Source organism: Mesocricetus auratus, unplaced genomic scaffold (genome assembly GCF_017639785.1).
Source record: "Mesocricetus auratus isolate SY011 unplaced genomic scaffold, BCM_Maur_2.0 Super-Scaffold_100004, whole genome shotgun sequence".
NCBI lineage: Eukaryota > Metazoa > Chordata > Mammalia > Rodentia > Cricetidae > Mesocricetus > Mesocricetus auratus.
In genome coordinates, this window is record NW_024429189.1 from 60720784 (window position 1) to 60743309 (window position 22526).

Sequence of the window (22526 nt, forward strand, 5' to 3'; positions counted from 1 at the left end):
TAGCTCTTCTGTCCCAGATATATCTGGAAGGCAGAAATCCCATTTATGTGTTCTCTGAAGAATCACACAACACTTTAGGAGTGCCATCTCCCTTTCCCCTTTTGGTTTCTGGATAGCCACCAAACACTAAATGTCAGAGTAAAAGGTAAATGAGGAACCAGTCACTATCAAGGTTTGTTGAATCAAAGCAGCAATGTCTGAAATGGATCTAAACATTTCAGGCTATGTGCCTTCATTTCCCTTTGCACCCCCCACCCCTGCAGTGTTCTGCCCAACAAGAGCCAGCATTAGAAAGAGCACCCTCAGGCTTGATACACATCACAAAGTATTTTCAACATCAGATCAAAACGTGTTGAGCATCTTGCATTGGGTTGTTTTAAAACTTGGCCTTTGAAATGAGATACATATGTCAACTGTGGGTGAATCACAGCCATCCAGTCCCACGACAAGACATGTTAACATGACAGAACTTTCAAGAAAAAGTTAACTGCACCCAGCTAAGACTCAGTATCTATCACCCCTAACCAGGTCCCTTCATTTTAAAGTGACAGTGCTCAATGGCTTGGCCCACTCGCAGAATCCTATTGTCCTCATTCTTATGAAGTTATTGTCCTGGTCATATGGTTGAGGACCCCAAGGTTTCCAGGAAACATCTCCTCCTTGTGGCTGCAACAGGATTTGAGTTCCCAGCTCACTGCCTTGTTGGGCGAACAGAGCAGAGTTGGAAATGCCTGGCCCAGGTTGTCCTGTAGAGACAGAGTTGACTGTTGTCTGTTCAGACTTAGGCACCCTAGAAGTAACTGAAAGGTGACAGGCAGTGGTGGTGAGGGCAAGGGTTCGGCACTGAATCTTTCCAGAAGATAACACATTGTTCTCAGTCCTGTCATCTCACTGGTCGTAGGTACAGGACAGATAAGCATGGGGAGACAATTCTCAGGCCTCACCCATTGGGTCTTATCAAGAGTACCATATTTTCTAGCTGGGTCAGGAAATGACTATGGGTTCCGACTTAAGAAATAAAATGGCCCGTGGAGGCGTCCACTCTGTTTAATAGGACTGACACAGGCCAGGCTAAGCCAACACAGCTTTCCAGCAGAAAGGAAGTTGCCCAGGGAGACAGAAATGGGAAGACTGGCTGAGAAGAGCCTGGGCTCTGTGACATCACTGGTACCCACTATCCAGGTAAAACGCTGTACTTATGTGCTAAGAGTTTCTGTCTAGGCCTCCCTTGTATTTCCTCTTCCTGGTCCCCACTGTCACCAAGACACCGAAGCAGAAAGCACTGACCAAACTGACCACTGTCCCTTGGACTCCCACCTGATTTCTGGCTTACAGCCTCTAATTTGGACTCTTCTTCCCCAAGATTAGAAGTAGAGGTCAACCACTCACATAGATCTTGGGAGTCAGAGGAAATCCAGGCAAGCTGCATAGTGTGTCTTATATCGCCTGCAAATTGCTATCTTGATTTCCAAGGTTATGCGTTTTGGCCAGAACTTAGAGAATGGTCTGGATTCCAAAGCCAAATGTAGCTAAGAACTATCCAGAAAGGATATTACAGCGTGCAATTTGGGTATTTGTGCTTCAAGGAAGCTTTCTCTCTACTCGGAGATAAGTCAGGCTGATGACAAGTAAGACTGTGGGCACACTTCTGATGAATGCCAGAGGAACCCATTCTTGTTCCTCTGAGAAGTCTTGGGTCTTGGCAGGCATGGCCCTGCCCTTCACAGACAGCTACCAAGATCAGTGATGTGTCTCATTCAGGATGGCCCCTGCTAGACAGACAGGAATCTCTCAAGTCTCTATCCAGAAATTACTTCTCTCCTTGGAAATCCTAAGGTTACTTTCACTGAGTGCTATGTCACTTTTGATGTGCAGAAAAATGAAGTACAGCTGACCTAGCATGCATGGATGCTTAGCTGACTTTCACCTACAAGCACCTGTCTTTTCTTTGGAGGGCCAAGCATGGGCCTGGGCATGCCCACAGGGAGCTTACGGAATCCAGGGAATGCAAGGGTCACAGAGCCCTTTTCCCCATACACTTTCCCTTAAGCATCTATCCCTACTCTGGCGATCTGTAGATTTCCTTGGGATATGAAGAAAGAAAATACACACCAAAAAAAAAAAAAAAAGAAAAGAAAAAAGAAAAAAAAAAGATCCTGGAGTCTGGCTGTGTTCAAAGTGTGACATTCATTTCGTTTTATTGCCATCTTAACAAAAATATTTGAGAGGGCTCTCCTGGGTTTCAGCATGGGTATGCAGGGCAATTCCAGGCACTGGGCTATTACTGGATAGGACAATGTTCAGTCTAAGGAAGAAGGAACCACAAATTGGGGTGATGGAGCCCAGGGACACGGCAGGTGCCATCCGTCCATTAGCCTTGTGTAGGACGAAGTATGGTGTGTGTATATAAAAGCTCTAGCAACAGCCTCAGCAGGCACTGGGTCCAGCAGGCTTCCAGCCCCACTTAGTCTCTTAGGGGTTAGGGGGGAGGATGCAAAAGGTCTGCTGGGATCAGCCTCAGGCCAGGGAGCCAGGACAAAGCTGCACCTAGATCAGAGCTAAGCTTCAGCTTGGTCTCCCTCCCTAACTCTGAGAGCCCAGCTCTCGGGCCATGCCCCCCAAACAAAACACAAAGCTAGAAGTGTGTGTGGCTAAATGACTACACAGCCCAAGCAAGCAGAGGCAAGGCATGCTGGGAAGTGGGCTGGACACAGCCTTAATGGGTTTGGGCCTTATTAGGAGCCAGTGAGTGGACAGTCTGCCTGCTGCCTCATGAGGCTTGGGCCCTGGATCTCCCCACCACTGGCTGTGAGAATTGGGGCTGGGCCGTGGCAGGCTAATAGACTCATGTAGCCCCAAGCTGGTATTGTTCCCTCTTTCAAGTGCAGAAGCTGAGGCAGAACATCTATTAGCACTCTAGAATTGGCCTCTTGAATGGCTGTGTCATTTTTGACCCCTGAGATGCATGACAATGACCGGAATGACCAGCAATCAGTGATTGTAAAGACTGACTTGACGGCCTCCTCACTGTTCAGAAGGCTCCCTGAGATGGCCTAATACGTACAGGCTTGGGAAAAAGCTTACAGTGTGCTAAAAATGCAAGACCGTCTCCTTCCCTCCACAAAAGGCAAGCACAGCAGCTGGGCAGCAGCAGGGCAAGCACAGGGCCAAGGCCAGGCCCCACCCACCCCGCTGAGCTAGCCCCACCCACCCACAGGGCGAACCACCTGGGAAAGTGCAGAATCGGGACCTGGGAGGTCAGCTCTGCTGCAGCCCTGAGTTGGAAGCAAGATTCTTTGAGATGCTGCCCCCTGCCCCAGCATGGCTTGCTCCACGGGGATACAGGATACAGGTGGTGAGGAGAGCAAGCTTCTAGGCCAAGCAAGCATCAAGCAGGCAGCTTCTCTTGTATCTTGAGTATCTTCCTGAGGTAAGGGGGTGGACCCGTACACGGCTCTGCTGCTCTGTTACAGCATAGGAAGCTGGATTGCACCAGGTGGGGAGATCACTGTGCCCCAGGCTCATCAGTCTTGTTTCTGGACCCAAGAGACTCCCCATCTTAAAGCCAGACACCACCGCCAGAGTTCCTCCTTGTGCAAACTGGCCAAGTTAGAAATTGCTCTTTCTCTTCCGAGACCTGGTAGTCCGAGTGGGGCCTGGTTCTGGGGGGTCCGGTGTAGGGTCCGGCAGGGGTGCCTGAGTCTGGGAAGTGAAGTCTGTGGGGGCTGCCCTTTCTGGCCCCCGCTGAGATGCCTGGACTGCATCCCTGATCTCCATCAGCACCTGACACATCTGACCAACACGGCTGCTCAGCTCAGTCATAGCCTGGCTGATGACATGCATGCTGTCAGCCATGTCCTGGTGCACAGTCACCAGCTCCTGGCAGAACTGCTGGAACATTTCCGTCTGTTGGGCATGGGCATGGAGGAGATGCCAGTCCAGGCCCATGGCAGGTGAGTTGGAATGAGGCTCTGGGGTCCTGCAGGCCTGGGCCTGGGGTGAGGGATGGGGCAGGACCTCTGGCTTAGGGCCCAACATCTGGGTCTGGTTTGAGGAGGAAGATGAACAGAGCAGCGTGGGCCTGGCCAGGTGGGCCTCTTCTTCTGGAGGATGTAGTAGGGGCATCCGAAGAGGCTGCTGTGAGGGCCCAGGAGACTCCTCATCTTCATCATCTTGGGGCACACAAAGAGAAGGACAGATGATTACAACAGGGAGGATAGGGCAGCCCCGCTCACGGGTCCACCTCTGAAAGCTCACGACTGCCTACCCCTGCCACTCCCTAGCCTACATTGGCACCCCCCATGGAGAAATGCCAGCTCCTAGATCCCTGGGGTGTGTGGACCAGGCACTGGGAGAAGGTTGAGTGTGAGCTGGTTCCTTTCTTCCCCCAGAAGCTGCTACATTCCAGGGAAGGAGTCCAGTCCAAGGACTTGGAGGCCCCAGTTGCAGTGGCAGGCATGCCACTCCAAAGGCTCATGACCTTGATGGTGTCATTGCAATCCTGCAGTTCACTTCCTTCAAAGGAACAATAGAGACTGCTCGGCTGAAACCCTGGGACCCTCGGCTGGGCAGTTAGTTAGGCTATGAGATTCCAGACCTTAGTGCATTGCAGAACTGAAAGCACCACCCTGAGTTCTAAGTCACTCTCTGTGCACCCTAGTCTCTACAAGGGAGGCTTTCAAAGTTGCCTGGGACCACCTTGTGGCCTTGCTAGGATCCTAACTTAGAGGTCACTGCTGGGTGATGCCAAATGGCTATAGATGGGAGGGAAGGGCCGAGAGAGGAATCGGCAGGACTATGTGGGGCAAGCGACCAACTCTGTTGTCCCCCAAGGTGGGCTGCCAGGTCAGACACATCATGACCTACCCATGAGTGCCTGTAAGGCAGACTGCTAGTCCTCCTCAAAAAGCGCTACAGAGAAGGACCCTAGACCCCGAGCATAAGGGTCTCTACTTTAAGGTGGCCATGGTATGGGTAGATTCCCAAAGCAGAAATAAACATTGTGAAAGACTCATCTTGCTATAAGGGAGAGCCTCCCTGCTTGTGTTGTGGGGCTAAAAGTCAGAGTTACCTCCCAAGAAGTTACTCCTCTGCGTGGTTTCCTCCTTTCTAAGTTCCCTGGGATCTCATGGGACTGGCACAGTGAGAGTCTAGTGCTTCCTGAGCATGCTCAGTAAGCAGATGCCAGAAAGGGGGGAAGGAGCACTCTGAGTTGCCCTTACCCCCTTTCCAAGCCCTCAGGCTGACACTAGTGACTATTGGTAGATATGGGGGCTCCTGCAGCCCAGGTTACCTCTGCTAACCTCATCATCTTTGATCTCTAGGGGATGGAGGGGTGAGCAGAGCAGGATTCAAGAAACAGGCTTTTCTGGATGCTGCTCCCACCCCTCAGCTTCAGCAAACCCTGACAGACCCAGGTTCAAGTCTGGTTCTGATGTCTCAGGGGGCACCTCTGTTTTCCTCAGCTGGCTAACAAGGAAGTCTGCCTCATCATGAACACTTTTTTACTCCTGAGGCTGACTCTGTGAGTGGCCACCTGTCAGAGGCTCTAGCCAAACAGGAAATGAGCAGATCTCCATGGCGAGGGGCCAGGGAGGAAGGCAGACTCCATGAACCACCTTCCTGTTGGCTGGGTGCTGGTCCACACAGCCTCCTTGGTGTCTCCAGCCCTGCTCACCCGCCTCCAGTGGGCTCAGCAGATGAGCGTGGGTGTGGATGTGCCAAGAGGTGGGAGGAAGGGGTGGGGTTCTTCAGGGAGGGATTCCAATGGCGCCCCCTTCTGGTGAACTACAAAGGCTGTCCTGAAGTCCCAGGAAGCAAGAAGGTGGGACAACAGGGAAACAGAAGGGATGGACCAGGGAGACAGAAGAGAACAGGGAGGGAGCCTAGCCAGTCTCGGGGGAGCACCAAGAGGCATGGGCTTAAGAAAAGTAGATCAAACGCAGAGGACAAGGCAGACAAAGTGACCAGGCAACCACGGAAGAAGGTCTTTCCCTGGCCCAGCCCTGCCACTTGGCTGCTGTGGTGGTGCCCCTCCCCCTGCCGGCTATGCTGGGGCTTCCCTGGCTTCTGCAGTTCCTGGAACGTGCCAAGCGCCTTCCTGATGTGGGCCTTGTACATGCTGTTCCCAGGCTGCTTGCCCTCCCCTCCCCTCCTCTGCTCCTCGAACCAGGCCTAGTTAACTCTTCCTCACCCTTCAAACGCCTTCCTCAGCCAGGCTTAGCCTGATCTTTTTCACAGCTTCGGCACCTCCTGTCATGCGGTTTGCAGACCCAACACAGACTGAAGACACTGGGCCCCGCTGCTGCAGAACAGCAGACCCCATGTGGGCCCTGGGTATCACACAAGTCTTAGGCTGACAATCTGGGATGCTCTGGACTGGGTCAGCCCTTATCCTCCCTCTAAGGGTGAGCAATAATCTGCCTCAAGCAAGCATGTCTAACCTTTTGACACTGCAACACAACGAGGTCATCTACAGAGTTTCTGCTCAATGCACAAATACATAAATAGCTTGTAATGTTTTAAGCAACCTTATGCTCTAGGTCAGGCCACATTCATAGCTACGTGCGTGCAGTCCTCAGGCCCGAAGTTGGACACATCTGAAACTTTTTAGTCCTGCAAGCGTCTGTGTAGATTTTAGAGGCAGCCCTGTCCTTCCTGCTCCCAAGCCAGCTTCTAGCACAGAATGGATGCACAAGAAGTGGTGACAGACAGGACACAAGTAGGATGTAGGCGTGGCAAGAGGGGGGGGTCAGGGCTGGGAGCTAGAGAAGGAAGGGGAGCACATGCGGAATCAAGCCCCACACTCAGGCCGCAGACAGGCAGTGATACTCACAGCTGGTAGGAGGGCTGTCGATACCATCCAGTTCCGCCCTGGGGAAGCTGTGCCCAGCCTGGGCAGTGATCAGCGCTGCCTTGATGGCCCTTTCATGGGCAGTGAACATGATGGGACGGGTGTGGCCCCCGATCCCTGGGCCCGACAGTGACTGCTGCATGAAGGCCAGCTTGTCCTTGGTCCTGCGCTTCATGTCATCCCATCTGTGCTTAATGTCCTTGATGGAGCGGGGGACCTGGCTGGCAGAGGTGACTTTTCGAGCTATGCCTTCCCAAATCTTGTCCCTGTCGGCATGGGACGGTCTCATGGTCTCTCTCCCAAAGAGAACTGCTTCATGACGGGTCACCTCTGTGACCAGAATGTCCAGCTCCTCCTTGGAGAATTTAGGCTTCCTCTTACGTTCCGCCAGGGGCAGCATGTTCCTTGGGTTGAATATCCCACAAAGCATAATTGGGTAAATGACCGTCAGTGAGGGTGGTCCTCCTTCCTAATCACAGGCCCCATTTGGGAAGCCAGGGAACACTTGTGGCCACCTAGGCTTCACCACACCCTCCTCCTACAGTGATGCCTCTCCCCCCTCCTCCTCAAAGGGAGGGCAGGAAGAAGAGGCAGAAGGAACCCGGTGACTGCATGGCAGGGCTACCACACCTCTCATCTGCCCTGAGCACCAGGTAATTCAAGTTCACTCGTCCTCTGCTGCCTCATTCTCCCCATCCAGAGTGGGGATGCCAACCACAGTAGTTTCTGAGGGTCCATCTACATATAAGCCTTAACAACTTAAAGGACTAGAGAAATGGCTCAGTGGTTAACACTGGCAGTGGATTAGAGTTCATAACCCAGCTACCACATCAGGGAGTTCACAAATGCCTGTCAATCTAGCTCCAGTGGGCCCCCTTTTGGCCTTTAAGGGCATCTTCACACATGTGTGCATACACACACATGTAGATATAAAAATTTTGAAAATAAAACAAATAGCCCTACAGTGGACTGCAGTGGCCTATGGCATTGGCTGCTAGTGTCCAACATGTTGCAATCAAAGAAAGCTTATTCTGTCACTGGCTCATGTCCCTTTCCCAGTGCCCCTCATGTCCCTATGTTCCTGTATATGTGCAGGGGAAAACAAGCTCTTCTCCCTCAAGGTCACCACCAGTGGCTCCTCATGGGGTGGCTGATGTGGCATTCTGCTTAAGATGTGACGAACCCACGAACATCCACCAAGAGACGTGTTACCCTTGGAAGAACACTAGGACGGCTTCGATTTTGTCGAGACTCTTCAACCTGGCTTTGCACCCATTCTGGCTTTGGGACCCAATCTTTTCAAACTGTGATTCTATCCACCTTTCACTAGAGCTTTGCAAGCTCCACCCGAGAGAGACCAGGGTGCTGACAGACACTCGGATCTCAAGCCATACCTACGGGTGCTTCCAAAACCACAGTGGGAGATCACCAGTCCTCAGCGCCTCCAGCCTTCTTTCTCTCCTCCCAGCCAATAGAGAGTAATCAGATAAAGGAAAGCTGGGTACATCGGTACCCAGCTCAGAACAAGGCCTTGCACTCAGACAAACTTGAGACTATCCTTGGGGACCACAGGACCTCTGTAAAACTAGGGTGAACTCTGCAGGGCACTAATTATGTCCCTGTGGGTACTCACATGGTCTGTGTTAGGAGCTGAGGAGATTACAGTGCAATGTGGAATGTCCAATAACATGCTTACCTTTTGCCCCAGTGCAAACCAGGAGTACCCATGCATGAAGCTCTGCCCACCTAGAATGTTTGGAAGCATGTCTCAAGTGCCCCCTGAAGGCGCAAAATAGCCCTTGGTTGAGAACTACTGCACGCGGGCCCCTAACCCAGAGCTTGCATAAGTTAACACTCAAAACATGAATATCTATCCCTTGCCTGGCCCACCACTAATTTCATAAGACACCTGTCCATTACATCATCCCCAAGCCCCTGATCTGTTAGAGAACAACTAACAGTGTCTGTAAATTAACAAGAGCTATCAAAAGCAAAGTCACACCCAAACATGACCACTGGATCCTGGAACCTTTCCAACCACATCAACCAAGAGCACCAAGAAACCACCTGGGGTCTGGATAGGAGAGGAGCATCAGGACACAGTCATGCTAACAAGGTGGGAGAAGTGGACTCCAGCCCACTGCACCCACCCAGAGCCACAAGAAGCCATGCTCTGCCTGGTCCCTTGTGTGTTAGCAGGGAAAAAACCTGGTTTGCAGGTCAAGAACCCTGGCTTGTAGGTCCAGAGACACAGGCCCTCCTTTTGCCATGGATGGTATGAACTTGAGTAAGACTCTGCCTTGCTCTGGTCTCAGTTCATCACTGGGTGGTCTCAGTTCATCACTGGGGCACAACCACCAGCACAGAGCAATGGCTGTCAGCCTGAGTGGCCACATCAGACTCACTATAAAGAGCTTGCAAAATTGTGATGTCCCAGATCCATCCTCAACCAAGTTACATACATCAGCAGCCCTGTCATGCTAAACAATGGCTTAGCTGGTTGAGATGAGGCAACATCTTCTAAGGGGCTGTGGGAAAGCGCTTTCCCCAAGCAAAGGCTCAGAAACAGGAGGGAACATGGGACAGGCCACATCTCTTAGCCGTAGTTCATGGAGCCCTGCCAGTGACACCAGGATGCATCAGACATGCTCTTGCAGCGTCTGCACCTGACTGTGGTGACTCACTCAGAGACCCAGACAGGGTCGGTCTGCTCTGTGCTGGCCATTAGCAGCATTTGCAAGGCTTGTGCCCACTTGCTCCAGGTGCCCTCAGCACAGTTCTGGCCCCTCTGAAGGCTCGTGTCAAAGGCTCCTTCCTCTTCCATCTGGACCCTCCCAGCACATGTCTGTGCTTCTCTGCTGTTTACGCCGTGGCAGGTGTAAGCCTTGTAGGGATGCAGAGGGCAAGGTTGGGCATGGCTGGACTGGCCTACTCTCAAGAGCCCAGACTATATCTGAGCAGGAGCAGTGCTCAGCATAAGGGATACAAGACACTGTCAGGTTGACCTGAAACTTTGGGCAAAGGGGGAAGAAGGTGGCTAGAAGTGTCAAGCCCAACTTCCTGTGCTGCTTTCAGGGATAGCTGACCAGCTTGTGTAGCAGGAGGCAATGTGTGGGTGTGGGTCTGCACCTGTTCAGTGGCAGTGGGAACAGCTGCATCCTCGATAAGAGGATGAACCCAAACCGCCCTGCAAGCCAGCTGCAGCTCTGAGGACATACAGGGTGACAGTGAGGCCACCAAGAGGGACGCGGGGGAACCTTCTCATGACTCTCCACTTTCAACCAGCTCCTCCTCATGTGCTCAGACTCCCTGAGACATCCCTTGCGGTCCCCGCCTCTTGTCTCCCCATCAGTCCCCAAGGGTCACCCAACTGAGACTCACAGAACTACACAGTGACAAGGCCTTCCGACCTATCATGTGGCTGGGTCCCTGGGTCTGGGAAGGCCTCCATTTTCTCCCAACCAGATCTAAGCTCCCTGTTACCACCTCTGGGTCCCAGATAGAGACCATCAGTGGTGCTGAGGCCAGACTGACCCTTTTCCTAACACATACCCATTAGTAGGACCCACACACAGCAGACAGGCCAGCTCTGAGCCTGGATCCAAACTCAGTGTGGCCACCTGAGGAGTGACCCTCCTTCAATTCCCTGCTCTCTCTGGCTAGACTTTGAGGACCCTTCTGATAGAAACTTCTTGGCCACAGCCTTGGGCTAGAGTAGAACCACTCTTGTCAGTAGTCAAGCCTTGTGTGAGCCCTATGGGAAAGGGAGATGTCAGGAACCTCCGCTGCCACACCACCATGGGATGGCTTCTGGGTCTTCCCTGAGTGATGCCACCCACGCAGCAAGAGTCTGCCCTGGGAGGATGCCTCTGGTCCATCCTAGGTCGGGGACATCCTCCTCTTCTGTAGGTATTCTACCAGGAGCCCATGGCCTCTGTAGCCTCTAGGATTCCTGCAGCCCACTGGTCTGGCCACAGGCTCTCCACTGGAGCCTCTGATAGAATCCTGGGGGAACTGGGCGGTCCTCTCAAACCCTGCCAGCAGCAGTTCTGGAGCAGCCTGGAGAGCTCTGGGAGTCTGGAAGCCCAAGACGCTCCCTTGGCTCATCCCAGAGGCTGGTGAGGCCCACTGGAGCCGGCAGGGATGGGACTCACCTCATCCAGTTGGCCTTGGTCTCATCCGACCCATCTATGGACTTGTAGCGGTTGTTCTTGTCCACAATCTGGAAAACAGAGAGACTGTCTAGAATGTGCCATTAGGGAAGGAGCTCTCACATGCCTGGGTTCCTTCTCACTAAGGCCAGGACCCAGCTCCATCCTCCATCCTCCATCCTCAGCCTCATCGCGTCCCCTGTCCTACCCTGTCGCCAGTATCACCCCAGCTGTGGCCAACAATCCTGGTTGTCTTCTCTTCACTCACTCCCATCCTCTTAGAGACCCCAGAGAAGACCTTAGGGGAAGGGCCACAGCCCTCTCACCTGTAATGGAATCCTGGGCAACATGGCCCAGGAGCACCACTCCCCACAGGTGTGGGGCTGTGTGACAAAAGCGGAACACAGCCTGTCTCTCTCTGCAGTGTCCGTGAGAGATGAGGGCCATCACTGGGGCCCGGCCGGGCACACATGGTTTGAAAGGACTCTTCCTTTCCCCAGACTACACTATCCAAGACCCTTGAGGTTTGGGGTAGGGTTGTGTCCAGATGTCTGTAATCTACAGTCGTTTTGAGTATTCAGATCTGTTGAGGCCTGGGATTCTAGGCTGTCCCTGACTTTCCTTTTGGAGGGCAGGGACATTAAAAGACATTTCTAATATAGATCTGAAGCTTGAAGGTTAAGACAGAAAGAGAGGTACTCAGAAAGGAAGACACACCAGAGAGCACAGATGTTGGCTTCTCCAATAATGTCTCTGGTTCTTTCTTGACCCAAGATATAAGTGACCTACTGTTAGTCTACTATGGATTTTTTTATAGTCTATGGTCTTTCCCTTTGTTAAGTACTTGCTACCATTTTGCACTGTGATTTTTTTGTTTGTTTGTTTTTTTGTTTTGAAATGGAGATTATAAAATTCTCTTCACTCCTTAATGAGAACTTCCATATTTCAGTTCTGGAAAATTCTCAGCTTTTTTGTTTTTTAGTACAACCTCTCATTTTCTCCAATCTCTCCTGGAAGAATTTCTATTAAATATACATAAACTAGCTCACCTAATCTTCTGTCTTCTAACTACTTCTTCATGGTTTACTGTCTTTCAGAGCAGTGTCAAGGAAAATTTCTCAGAGCTCTATCCCAGTTCACTAATTGTCTCTCTGCGCCTACTTCCATCTCTCAGAGGTTTCCTCTCTTACTTCACTTGCTTTTGATGTTTTGTATTCATTTTTGTTTGCAACATTTTGGTACAGAGCTTGATTTGAACTCTCAGCCCTCCTACTCAGTCTCCTGAGTGCTAGAATTACAGGCATTCACCACCATTCCCAGTGTCTTTACTTCCTTTTTAATGAGTATCTTTTGTTTGATAAATATATTTCACTCTAAATATCATTGATTCTTTTGAAGATCTGTTTTTTTTCCCATTTGTATCTTTGGATTTCATAGTGACATGTTCCTTCTTTCTGGTTTCCACAGCTTAGGTGAGGTATAATTAACACATAACACAGAATTTCCTAATTGCCGAAAAATACGCCAGATCAAGGCTAGTTCCTTGAGGATTTGGTGGAGCAGAACAACCTCGCAGGCCCCTTGGTGTTTGTCGACTGAAATCAGACCATGTCACTCTCATCTCAAGGTTTTACCAACTGAGCTTTAGATGACATCCACATTTATGGTTATAGCCGTTCAGGCGTGTGCACCTGAGCCCTGCCCACCTGTCTGACTGCCCTTGGCCTGTTACAGTCTGAACATGAAGTGTATACACCAGGCTCCTGTGTTGAGCACATGGTCTCTGGCTGGTGCTGCTACTTTAGGAAGTGCTGAGAAATCCAGAAGGAAGATCTCCTTGTTGAGTGCTGTGAAGGATACACCAGGCTGTCCCTTCCTTGCTCTCCGCTTCCTGTCCACCATGAGGAGAGCGTCCTCCTCCACAGGCTCCTACTGCCTTGTTCTGCCTCACCACAGGCCCAGGATTAATGGAGCCAAAGACTGTGGACTGGAACCTTCAAGACTGTGAGCCAAAACAAACTCTCCTTTGTTTAGCTGTTTATGACAGGTATTTTGTCACAATAAGGAGAAAAATTACTATCCAGCCTTGCTCTGTTTCATTTTGCTGTAGCCTGTTCTGAAGGGCAGTCAGTCCAGTTTTCATCCATACCTAGAACCTCTTTTCCATGGAGTATTTCAAACACTCAGAAATGATAAGAGAGAGGATAATGTAGCTGACAGCAAGGGCCAGCAGAATGCACACCAATTATGTTCATCTCAGATCTTGCCCTTTGCTTCAAAACAATCCCAAGCTGAGGTGGGAAGATGACTCCGTGGGCACAGGCGCTGGGACATGGGTCTGGCAACCCAGATAACAAATGGACATGGGAAAGAACCTGAGAGCTGTCCTCTGACCAAACACATACACTCACATGCACACACAGGCACGCACACATGCAGACGTGAACACACATGTGCATGTACACAATGCATACTCACATGCATACACACACACACACTCACACACAAAACACACACCAAATAAATAAAAATTATAAGTCAAGTAAAGACCACCTCTGCCTCCAACTCCTTCCCCATTTCCAGCCTCCTGAAGCTGGCAGGGACCCCTCGCCCCATTTTTGTCACACACATGTTCCTCTTCTATGAACAACATACAACACTGTTTTGCAAATATCTAGAAAATGTGATAGTCTAGTCTGGAATGTTTCCTTCAGGGTTTTGTTTTGATGGTGTGGTCCCCTGCTGGTGGCATCATTTTGAAGGGTGTGAAGACTTTAGGAGGCGGGGCCTGGTGGGCCAACTCTGGTTCCCTCACTCTGGTCCCTCTCTCTGCTTTATATGAGTGGCATCCTCATCACATTTTCCCATCACCACAAACTCTGACAGTCCTTCCCTGCTACGGTGATCTGACACCCCTCTGAAACCCTGGGCTCAAATAACTACTTCTTCCTTTCCTCTTTTCTGTTGGGTAACTGGTATAGTAATCAATGCTGAGAAACAGTAACTAATGGCAAGAACTCACAGAAATGGCCCTCAAGTGACCACATCCTATTAAAACATTTCCTTGCTGTGCTGTGATACCTGCTCCCCTCTGGTCTGTGAATCTTAGACTATGTCACCCTGCAGTCCTTCCTGATCTGAGTAAACTCTCTCCTGCCGCACACAACCCTGCCCTCCCCCAACATTAGCACCATGGCATCTCATTACTCTTTCAAGACCCTAGAGACAAAGATCACTTCTGTTGATGGTGTATCTGCAAGTTTTGATGAGGGAGAGGATCCCTCACCAGGTCTAAGGAATGGAGACAAGGCTCAGAGCACTGCCATCCCCAGTAGCAGCCCTGCTGCCTTACTTAGTGTGCATACACGGTAGAATCCTGGTGGATGGAGGAACAAAGGACCTTTAAAGTAAAAAGCAACACAAAAACCAAAGAACCTGGCAGTGTTGATACTTTAGTAAAGAAGCAACGAGTTGTACACGGAGCCAACCTGCACTCACCAGGGCCAGCTGTTAGCTTGCTGGACTTCCCTAAATCAGCCGTGAGACACAGCCATCATCAAAACTCACAAGACATCAAATTTCACATTTGTAAAAGTACACTCAGAATTTACCACTCCCCAGCTCTTTTGCTAAATGTAACTGTTATCTGTGTGGCTGCCACCTGGACCTGGATGCCCCCCACCGCACCCTGCCATCCCCAAGCCCTTGAGTTAGTAACTTGGTCCTCAGCTCAGCACTATTGGAAAGCTGTGGAACCTGTGAGAGGCGGAGTCTAATAGGAGGTCTTGGGTCCTGAAGACAAGCCCTGCAAGGTGCTTATGGAATTCTAGTCTCCTCCTAGGGGCCATGTGGCTTCCTTCACATCCTGCTTCCCCATGCTACCCATTATAATGTACTGCTGCCTGGAAGCAGGCTGCACAACAAAGCAGTCAAGTGGTTAGAGACTTAAACAACTGAAACGAGGAGCCCCGTTCCCAACTTAGCCGGCTCACACGGTCTGTTACAGCAACGGACACTGGTGATGCAACACTGCAGTGGATCCCTTAGCTAACACATGCATGCCCTGGGTTCCCTTCCCAGCACCACACACTCACACGCTCCGAGTTTGCTGGAGGATCAAAACTAACCGGCACACACTCTGTGCAATGAGGTGCCACATTCAAGGCACCCTTCCCTACTTGGCATTCAGGGAATCCAGGTGGAAGAAAGAGCTGGGAGCAAGGCGGGTCGGGAGCTTTGTCACTCCAGAAACCAGTATGTGGCCCCACCATCACCATCAGGTGGCCACGCACCAGCACACAGCCATGGGTGTGCTAACAGAGTCAGAGCATCTATCTGGGTGGCACTCTGCAAGCATTCAACGCTGCTTTACCGCTAAAGGAGGAGAGCGAAGTGGGGGTGTTTCTCCTCCTTTGTCTGTGTGCGAACCTAACCAGTCATTGTGACTTAACAATCTCAGAAACAGGATGCTGGGAAGACATGCTTGCAGTTCAGACATGAAGACCTGAGTTCAATCTTCAGAATCCAAATAAAAATGCTGGGCATAGTGATGTAGCTTGCAGTCCTGAAGCTGGGAAGACGGATACAAGAGTATCTCTGGGGCTTGCTGGCCAGCCTGTCCAACCAATCCACAAGCCTCAGGCCAGTGAGAAACCTTGTTTCAAAACAAACAAAAATAAAATGGACCTCTGAGGAATGACGCCCATGGTTGAATTCTGGCCTCTACACACATGAACACATGTATCTGCATACACATGGACAAGGGCAAACACACACAACTCAAGACAAAAATGTCAGACATGATGCTGCTCAGGCTCCTTCCTCTCCTCCACGATGTCTGCAGATGGCAGATGTCCTAGTACATAGGAACCTCACGGAGTGGCACAGAGTCAGGTCCTTATGCCAACACTGCATACTCATGTCACAGCTCCCAAAGGGCTGAAATCTCAGCTCACAGTTTAGGAGCTGCATGTGTGGCCTCGAGCAGGTGTTTCACTGGACAGACCTCGATTTTCTCTGTAAAACCAGTGAGGACCAACCCTGCGGCCTTGCAGCCTTGACCACAGCGGAGGGCATGGCTAATGATGGCTATCAGCATCACGACTCTGACTGCCATTAAGGAAAAGCAGACTAAATGGTCCTTGTTGTTAATTCAACAAAGAATTAACGACAAGGGGGTGGTGTCTGCCAGTCAACACCGGGTGGAACTAATTACATTTCTGTCCCTTGCAGCTTCAACAGAGCAGAGGGATCTAGCTGTGCTGGGGCTGACACGGAAGCTGCCACCTACATGGCTGGTTCAGGACTCAAGGTTTTCCTGTTTCAGGATTTTCTTGATTCAAGCACTCAGTCATTCAGTAAATGTCACCAGGGGAGCAGCTAAGTTACAAACTCTAGGAACACAGTGGTAAAAACAGTTGTCTTGGTCACTGTTCTACTGATATGAAGAGATGCCATGACCAAGGCAGCTCTTATAAAGAAAGCATTTAACTGGGGCTGACAGTTTCAGAGGGTTACCATCATGGTGGGGAGTATGGTGGCGTGCAGGCAGGTGCCGGATCAGTAGCCGAGAGCTACATCCTGATCTTCATGGGGGGAGAGAATGAGAGAGGGAGAGAGGGGGAGAGACAGAGAGACAGAGAGACAGAGAGACAGAGAGAGGAACAGAAACACAATACAATACTGGGCTTTGCATGGACTTTTGAAACTTCAAAGCCCACCCCTTTCCTCCTAATCACTCTGGTCCATTCAAATAGTGCCACTCCAGGGTGAGTAAGCCTTCAAATATAAGAGCCTGGGGGGCCATTCTTTTTCAAACCACCACATTCCACTCCCTATCTGCCATACACTTTGTAGCCACACATCATAATGCAAGAATGCATTCAGTCCAACTTCAAAAGTCCCCATAGCCTATCCATCTCAACACTATTTAAAAATCCAAAGTCCCAAGTCTCTTCTGAGACTCATGGCAATCTCTTCATTGTAATCCCCCATAAAATTAAATAAAAAAGCAGATCACAAACTTATGACATACAATGACACATAATATACATTACCATTCCAAAAGGGAAGAAAGAGAGCATGGTGAGGAAATATTGGACCAAAACAAGACCAAAACCCAGCAGGGCTGTATCTCCGTGTCTAATGTCCAACTCCTTCCAGCTTGGTTGACTACACACTTCTCTCTCTTGGGCTGCAGTTTTCCTCAGCATGTATCTGGTGACTCTGGCATCTCCAGCAACTTGGGGTCTGTTGTTGACAGGTTCCTTCGCTGCTTAAGCTTTCCTTTAATCCTTTTCACACATTAGAACCTTCGCTGGGTGGAGTCTTATTCTCACATTGACTCCTGAGGTCACCACTCCCTTGATCACTTTTAGCATCAAGCTTGTCTTTAAGCTTTTTGTCTGCCTGAGCACAGGACTTGGCTCCCACACTACATTTGTATTCCTTTTTGTCCAGCTTGCTTCTTTTTGTGATAGTTCTGAATGAGTGACTACTAACAACCACAGGACACAATCAAAACTGGGCTGTCCATTAATCCAAAAACTCTTCAATTTAGCCTCAGGCAAATTTTCAGGACAAACAAAAAAATCAGCCACATTCTTTGCCAAAAAGCCACAGGAACAGTCTCTTGGCCACTTACTAATGTTCTTTCGCTCTTAAACTTCTTGATCTGGGCCTCCACAGTAAAACTGTCTCCAGCACTGTCTTCCATGCTCCTACTAGGATGGCCCATTAAGCCCCCTGCCCCACTTAAAGTATCCAACTGCTTTCCTAACCCAAAGTCCCAAAGTCTTCCATATTCCTCCAACAAACAGTATCATCAGGCCTGTCACAGCAACACCCCAGTCTCTGGTACCAACTTCTGTCTTAGTCACTGTGCTATGGCTACGAAGAGACACCATGACCAAGGGCAACTCTTACAAACAGAGCATTTAACTGGGACTTGCTTACAGTTTCAGAAGTTTAGTCCATTATCATCATTCCAACAAAGCAATGATCACTTCCTTTTACTGCTCTAAAACTACTATTTACCACGTTTCTTTTGGTAAGAACACCTTGCTGAGGTCTGACTGGCCCCCCACTGGTGTGCATGTGCAACAGGCAGCCCTCAGCGTGCATCTGGGAAGAAGTGCACACCACAGGACATCAGCACAGCCCATGCCCATCGCCTCCTGGGGCTCTTGCTGCTTCTGCCTTGATGGCCATTGTTACCGTGAGTCCACTAAGGGTCGGCACTGCCCTCGGCGGCTCTGACACTGCACTGTGTGTTCCAGGCTTTACATAACTCAGGAACCTGTTGTCTCACATGATAAATGCTTGGCATTCTTCGACAGTGCTTTGCTTCCCTGTGCCTCAGCTCTCAGCAAATGTCTGCTTTTCTGACTGCCTCTTGGAGTTTGGTGGTTTCAGATTCTTCCTAGAATTGTCATCAGGGTGGGTTTCTTTACTTCTGTGCATTCGTCGCCATAAACAATAATATGTCTTTTTTAAAAGTACTTAATTGGGAATAGATATACCTCAAGACCTAGCTGTACCACTTCTGTGCATATACCCGAAGGACACTCCATCCTATCACAAGGGCTCTTGCTCAGCTATGTTCATAGCAGCTTTATTCCTAATATCCAGAAACTGGAGACAACCTAGATGTCCTCCAACCAAAGAATGGATAAAGAAAATGTGGTACATTTACCCAGTGGAGTATTACTCAACTGTCAAAAACAATGACATCATGACATCTGCAGGCAAATGGATGGAGCTAGAAAAAAAAATATCCTGAGTGAGGTAACCCAGACTCAGAAAGACAAACAGGGTATGCACTCACTCATAAGTGGATATTAGCTGTAAATAAAAGATAATCATGCTACAGTTCTCAGACCCAGAGAGGCTAAGTAACATGGAGGGATTAAAGGGGGATGCGAGGATCTCCTTGGGAAGAGGAAATAAATAGTTTTGTGGGTGGACAGGGAGCAGGTGGGGTCGGGAACAGGAGGGATCAGGTGTGGGGGCAGAGAAAATACTTGGAGAAATGACTGAAATTGGGGGACATTTTGGGGACAGGGTGGAAACCTAGTGCAATGGAAACTCCATGAACTCTACGAGACTGACCCTAGCAAAGCCTCCTAGTAATGGGGGACACAGAGTCTGAACTGTCCATCTTCTGTAATAAGACAAGGCCTCAAGTGGAGTGACTGGGACACCAATCCAGTCACAAAACCTTCGACCTACAGTTTGTCTTCCCTGCAGGGTATTCTGCGACCAAAGCCTAGCAGAATCATCATCAAAGAGATCAGAGAGACTTCATCCAGCAACTGATGAGAGCACCAAACATTGGGTGGCTCTCAGGGAGTTCTGTGGAGGAGGGGGAGGAAGGATCTGAGGAGCCAGGGGGCCGAGGACACCACAAGAACACAACCCACAGAATCAACTGGCCGGGGCTCATAGGGGCTCACAGAGATCAGAGGCCCCGTCGGGGTCTAACACTGGTCCTCTGCAAATATGCTATGGCTGAGTAGCTTGGTGTTCTTACGGGCTCCTAACAGTGGGTGCAGGGATGGTTGCTGATTCTTGCCTACTTATGGAACTCTTTTCCTCCGGCCTTGTCCAGCCTTAATGTGATGGTATGTGCCTGGTCTTATCGTAGCATATTATGCTGCATTTGGTTGATGTCCCTGGGAGGCCTGCTCTTTTCTGGGGGGAAACAGATGGAGGGGTAGATATGGGAGAAGAGGACTAGGGGGAAGAGACTGGGAAATGTTGCTAAGATGTAATAAATGAGAATAAAAATTAAGTAATAACAATAATAATAAAAGCCCTGGAGATGTGGTAAAGGAGGCCTAACTGAGCCCAGATCTTACATCCAAGTCTGACACATTCCCATTCTCCAGCCCTTCCTGAAGCCTAGTGAAGTTGGCTGGGGACAATCAAATCGGCCTATCACCTGTCACCCCAGGCACTCTTCCTGCTGAACATCAACAGTCATAACTCTGGGTGTGCTTTTTCATACATGGAAGCTGAAGTACAGGGACAGCAGATGATGGGCTCAAAGCCATGCTTCCATCCAGTTGAATAGACATAAGCTGAACTGCCCGGAGCCCTTTGACCACTCCGCGCTTCTTGAGGGTCCCATGGAAGGGCACCTGACCCCACTGAATCAGTCTCAGGACCCAACCCTTCCTCGGAGTGAGGAGTGGGCTCCTGGGGAAGCAAAGGGCATCTTCAGGTCCTACAGTGGACCTTAGAAAGTATATGAGGTGGGACTGGCAAAGATGGTTTGGAGCAGGAAGGACCCTGAGCAAGGATGGAAAAGAAATCTAGAAGAACCTGCCTGCCCCAGAGCCAACACAAATGTAAACTGGAATGGCCAGAGGAAAAAGCAAAAAGAATGTGAAGTACCATGCCACAGTTTAGAGGTGTGCTCCAAACAGAGCAACAGCAGCAGTCCCATAATGGCACCTCTGCAGTCACAGGTCAACCAATCCTGCACAGCGTACTGTGTCACCAAGCTGAGATGCTGGGGAGAGGAGGTGACCTGAGTATGTTCTGGGTTTATCAGTACATAGCACCATCCTGAGGACATCTGTCCCTGCAAGAGACACTGTGATGCACAGAATAGGAGAGCTACCCATCTAGCCCTGTACAAAAACACTAATTAGCCATGTTTCATGACACTTAGGTAGACTTGATTTTGCACCATCAATTCCTACTCTTTCCTGGCAAAGCACCAGAAAGTAATAGTAACCAAAGATGTCCCATCAAAGCTGTAGACAAACACGAGGAAAATAAAGAGATTACTGGGACTAGGGAGGTGGCTCAGTGGGTAAATGCTTGCTGAACAGATTTGAAGAACTGAGTTCACACCCCCAGACTCCATGTAAAAAGGTGTGGCAGTACTCAGGAAGCCGACACAGGGAAACCCAGACAAAAGCTAGTTATAGATGTAGCAACAGACCCTGCCTCAGCAAATGAAGTGGAGAGCTACTGAAGAAGACATTGGATATCTGCTGCAGACTTCCACAGGCATGCACACATATATGCACAAATACACATGCACATTACACACACACACACACACACACGAGAGAGAGAGAGAGAGAGAGAGAGAGAGAGAGAGAGAGAGAGAGAGAGAGAGAGAGAGAGAGAGAATGAGACACAAAGGTGTGCAAAGTTGTGAGTCTTCCAACCCCAGAGAGTATGGTGTCTAGAGACTCTACCAACTTCACCAGGGACACTGCCTATGAAGCTATGGCGTGTTCCGTTCAAATGATGTTGTTGGTCTCAACTGTGCAGGGCAAGGGTTCTTCATTCTAGTCACTCTACCAGTGAATTTATTTTTAATGCTAACTTTCCTTCCCAAATACCCTACAATGAGAAAGATGCAACACTGCTTTGGCAAAGTGCATGATCTGAGCTGGCTGGAGGTGAAGAATGAGATCAATGGGAACTGTGGAACGTCCTGCAAACATTCCGTTGGCCTGCACGCTTTAGTGAGTGAGCATTACTGTCTGGATGGAGAAAGAGGAGCCTAAGATGCATGGCCACCACCGTTGCTTGTGCCATTGAAGGGCTCCAGGCAAGGCCCTTCATTAAGGCATTACCTGTGCAGCTGGGACAATCTGAATATGGGGTAGTGACAATACAGCATTGCACACGTGAGGCATGCCTGGAGCAATAACCCAGAGTGGCATATGACAGAAGCCAGGCAACTACTGATGGCAAGTCACATCTAGCATGCCCACCCCATTCTCATATACACTAAGAATGTTTTTGTGTATTTTTAAAAAGTAATTGAGACATTTTTCTTCATGTAACTTCACTTCTATGGTTTTTACATTTATATGAAATTCAAATTTTATTTGAAATCACATACAAATCAGATTTTTTAGGCCCTCAGAAATTTTATTGGAACACAATTTACACTCACTGATTCCCAAGTCATTTGGGACTGCTGTGCTTCAATGGGCATAGTGCAGTAGCAGGGACAGAGACCGGGGGTTCCATGGGCTCTTACTACTTAAACATAAAAACAAACAAACAAACAATTCTTATTTTTACACATGCATATGCCATGTGTGTGAGGTTGCTTGCAGAGGCCAGAAGAGGGTGCTGGAACCCCTGGAGCTGGAGTGATGGACAGTTGTGAGCTGCTGCTAGACAATTGCTGGGAACTAAATCTGGGTCTTCTAGAAGAGCAGCAAATGTTCCTAACTGCTACACCATCTCTCCAGCCCCCTAAACTACTTCATAAAAAGGTTTGAACCAGACACACATACACACGCACGTGCACACACACATACACACACACACACACACACACGCACACACGTCACTATAAATATAAGCATAAATGTTATAAGATGTAGCAACAGGTGATCCCAAGAGCAAGGTGCTCATCACATTATTCTTACATCTTTCTGCAAAGCTTTTTGGTTTGGTTTGGGGTTTTGGATTTTGTCAGACAATGACACAATATGTAACCCAGGCTGGCCTGGTGATTGTCTTTGCCTTAGCCTCCTGGGTGT

The 22526-nt window shown here is 49.6% G+C and overlaps 1 protein-coding gene across 5 annotated transcripts in view; it reads right to left on the minus strand.

Moving 5' to 3' along the window:
• The window catches only part of Prdm11 (PR/SET domain 11), an 80725-nt gene that overhangs the window by 17205 nt on the left and 40994 nt on the right, over nt 1–22526 (minus strand). For 4 of the 5 annotated variants that reach the window (XM_040745891.1, XM_040745894.1, XM_040745893.1 and 1 more), the window contains exon 5: nt 11008–11075. In XM_040745891.1, coding sequence (XP_040601825.1) covers nt 11008–11075 — 68 coding nt within the window. Of the gene's footprint in view, nt 1–2168; nt 4173–6835; nt 7258–11007; nt 11076–22526 lie in introns of those variants that run through there. The other variant, XM_040745895.1, reaches the window with a different exon arrangement.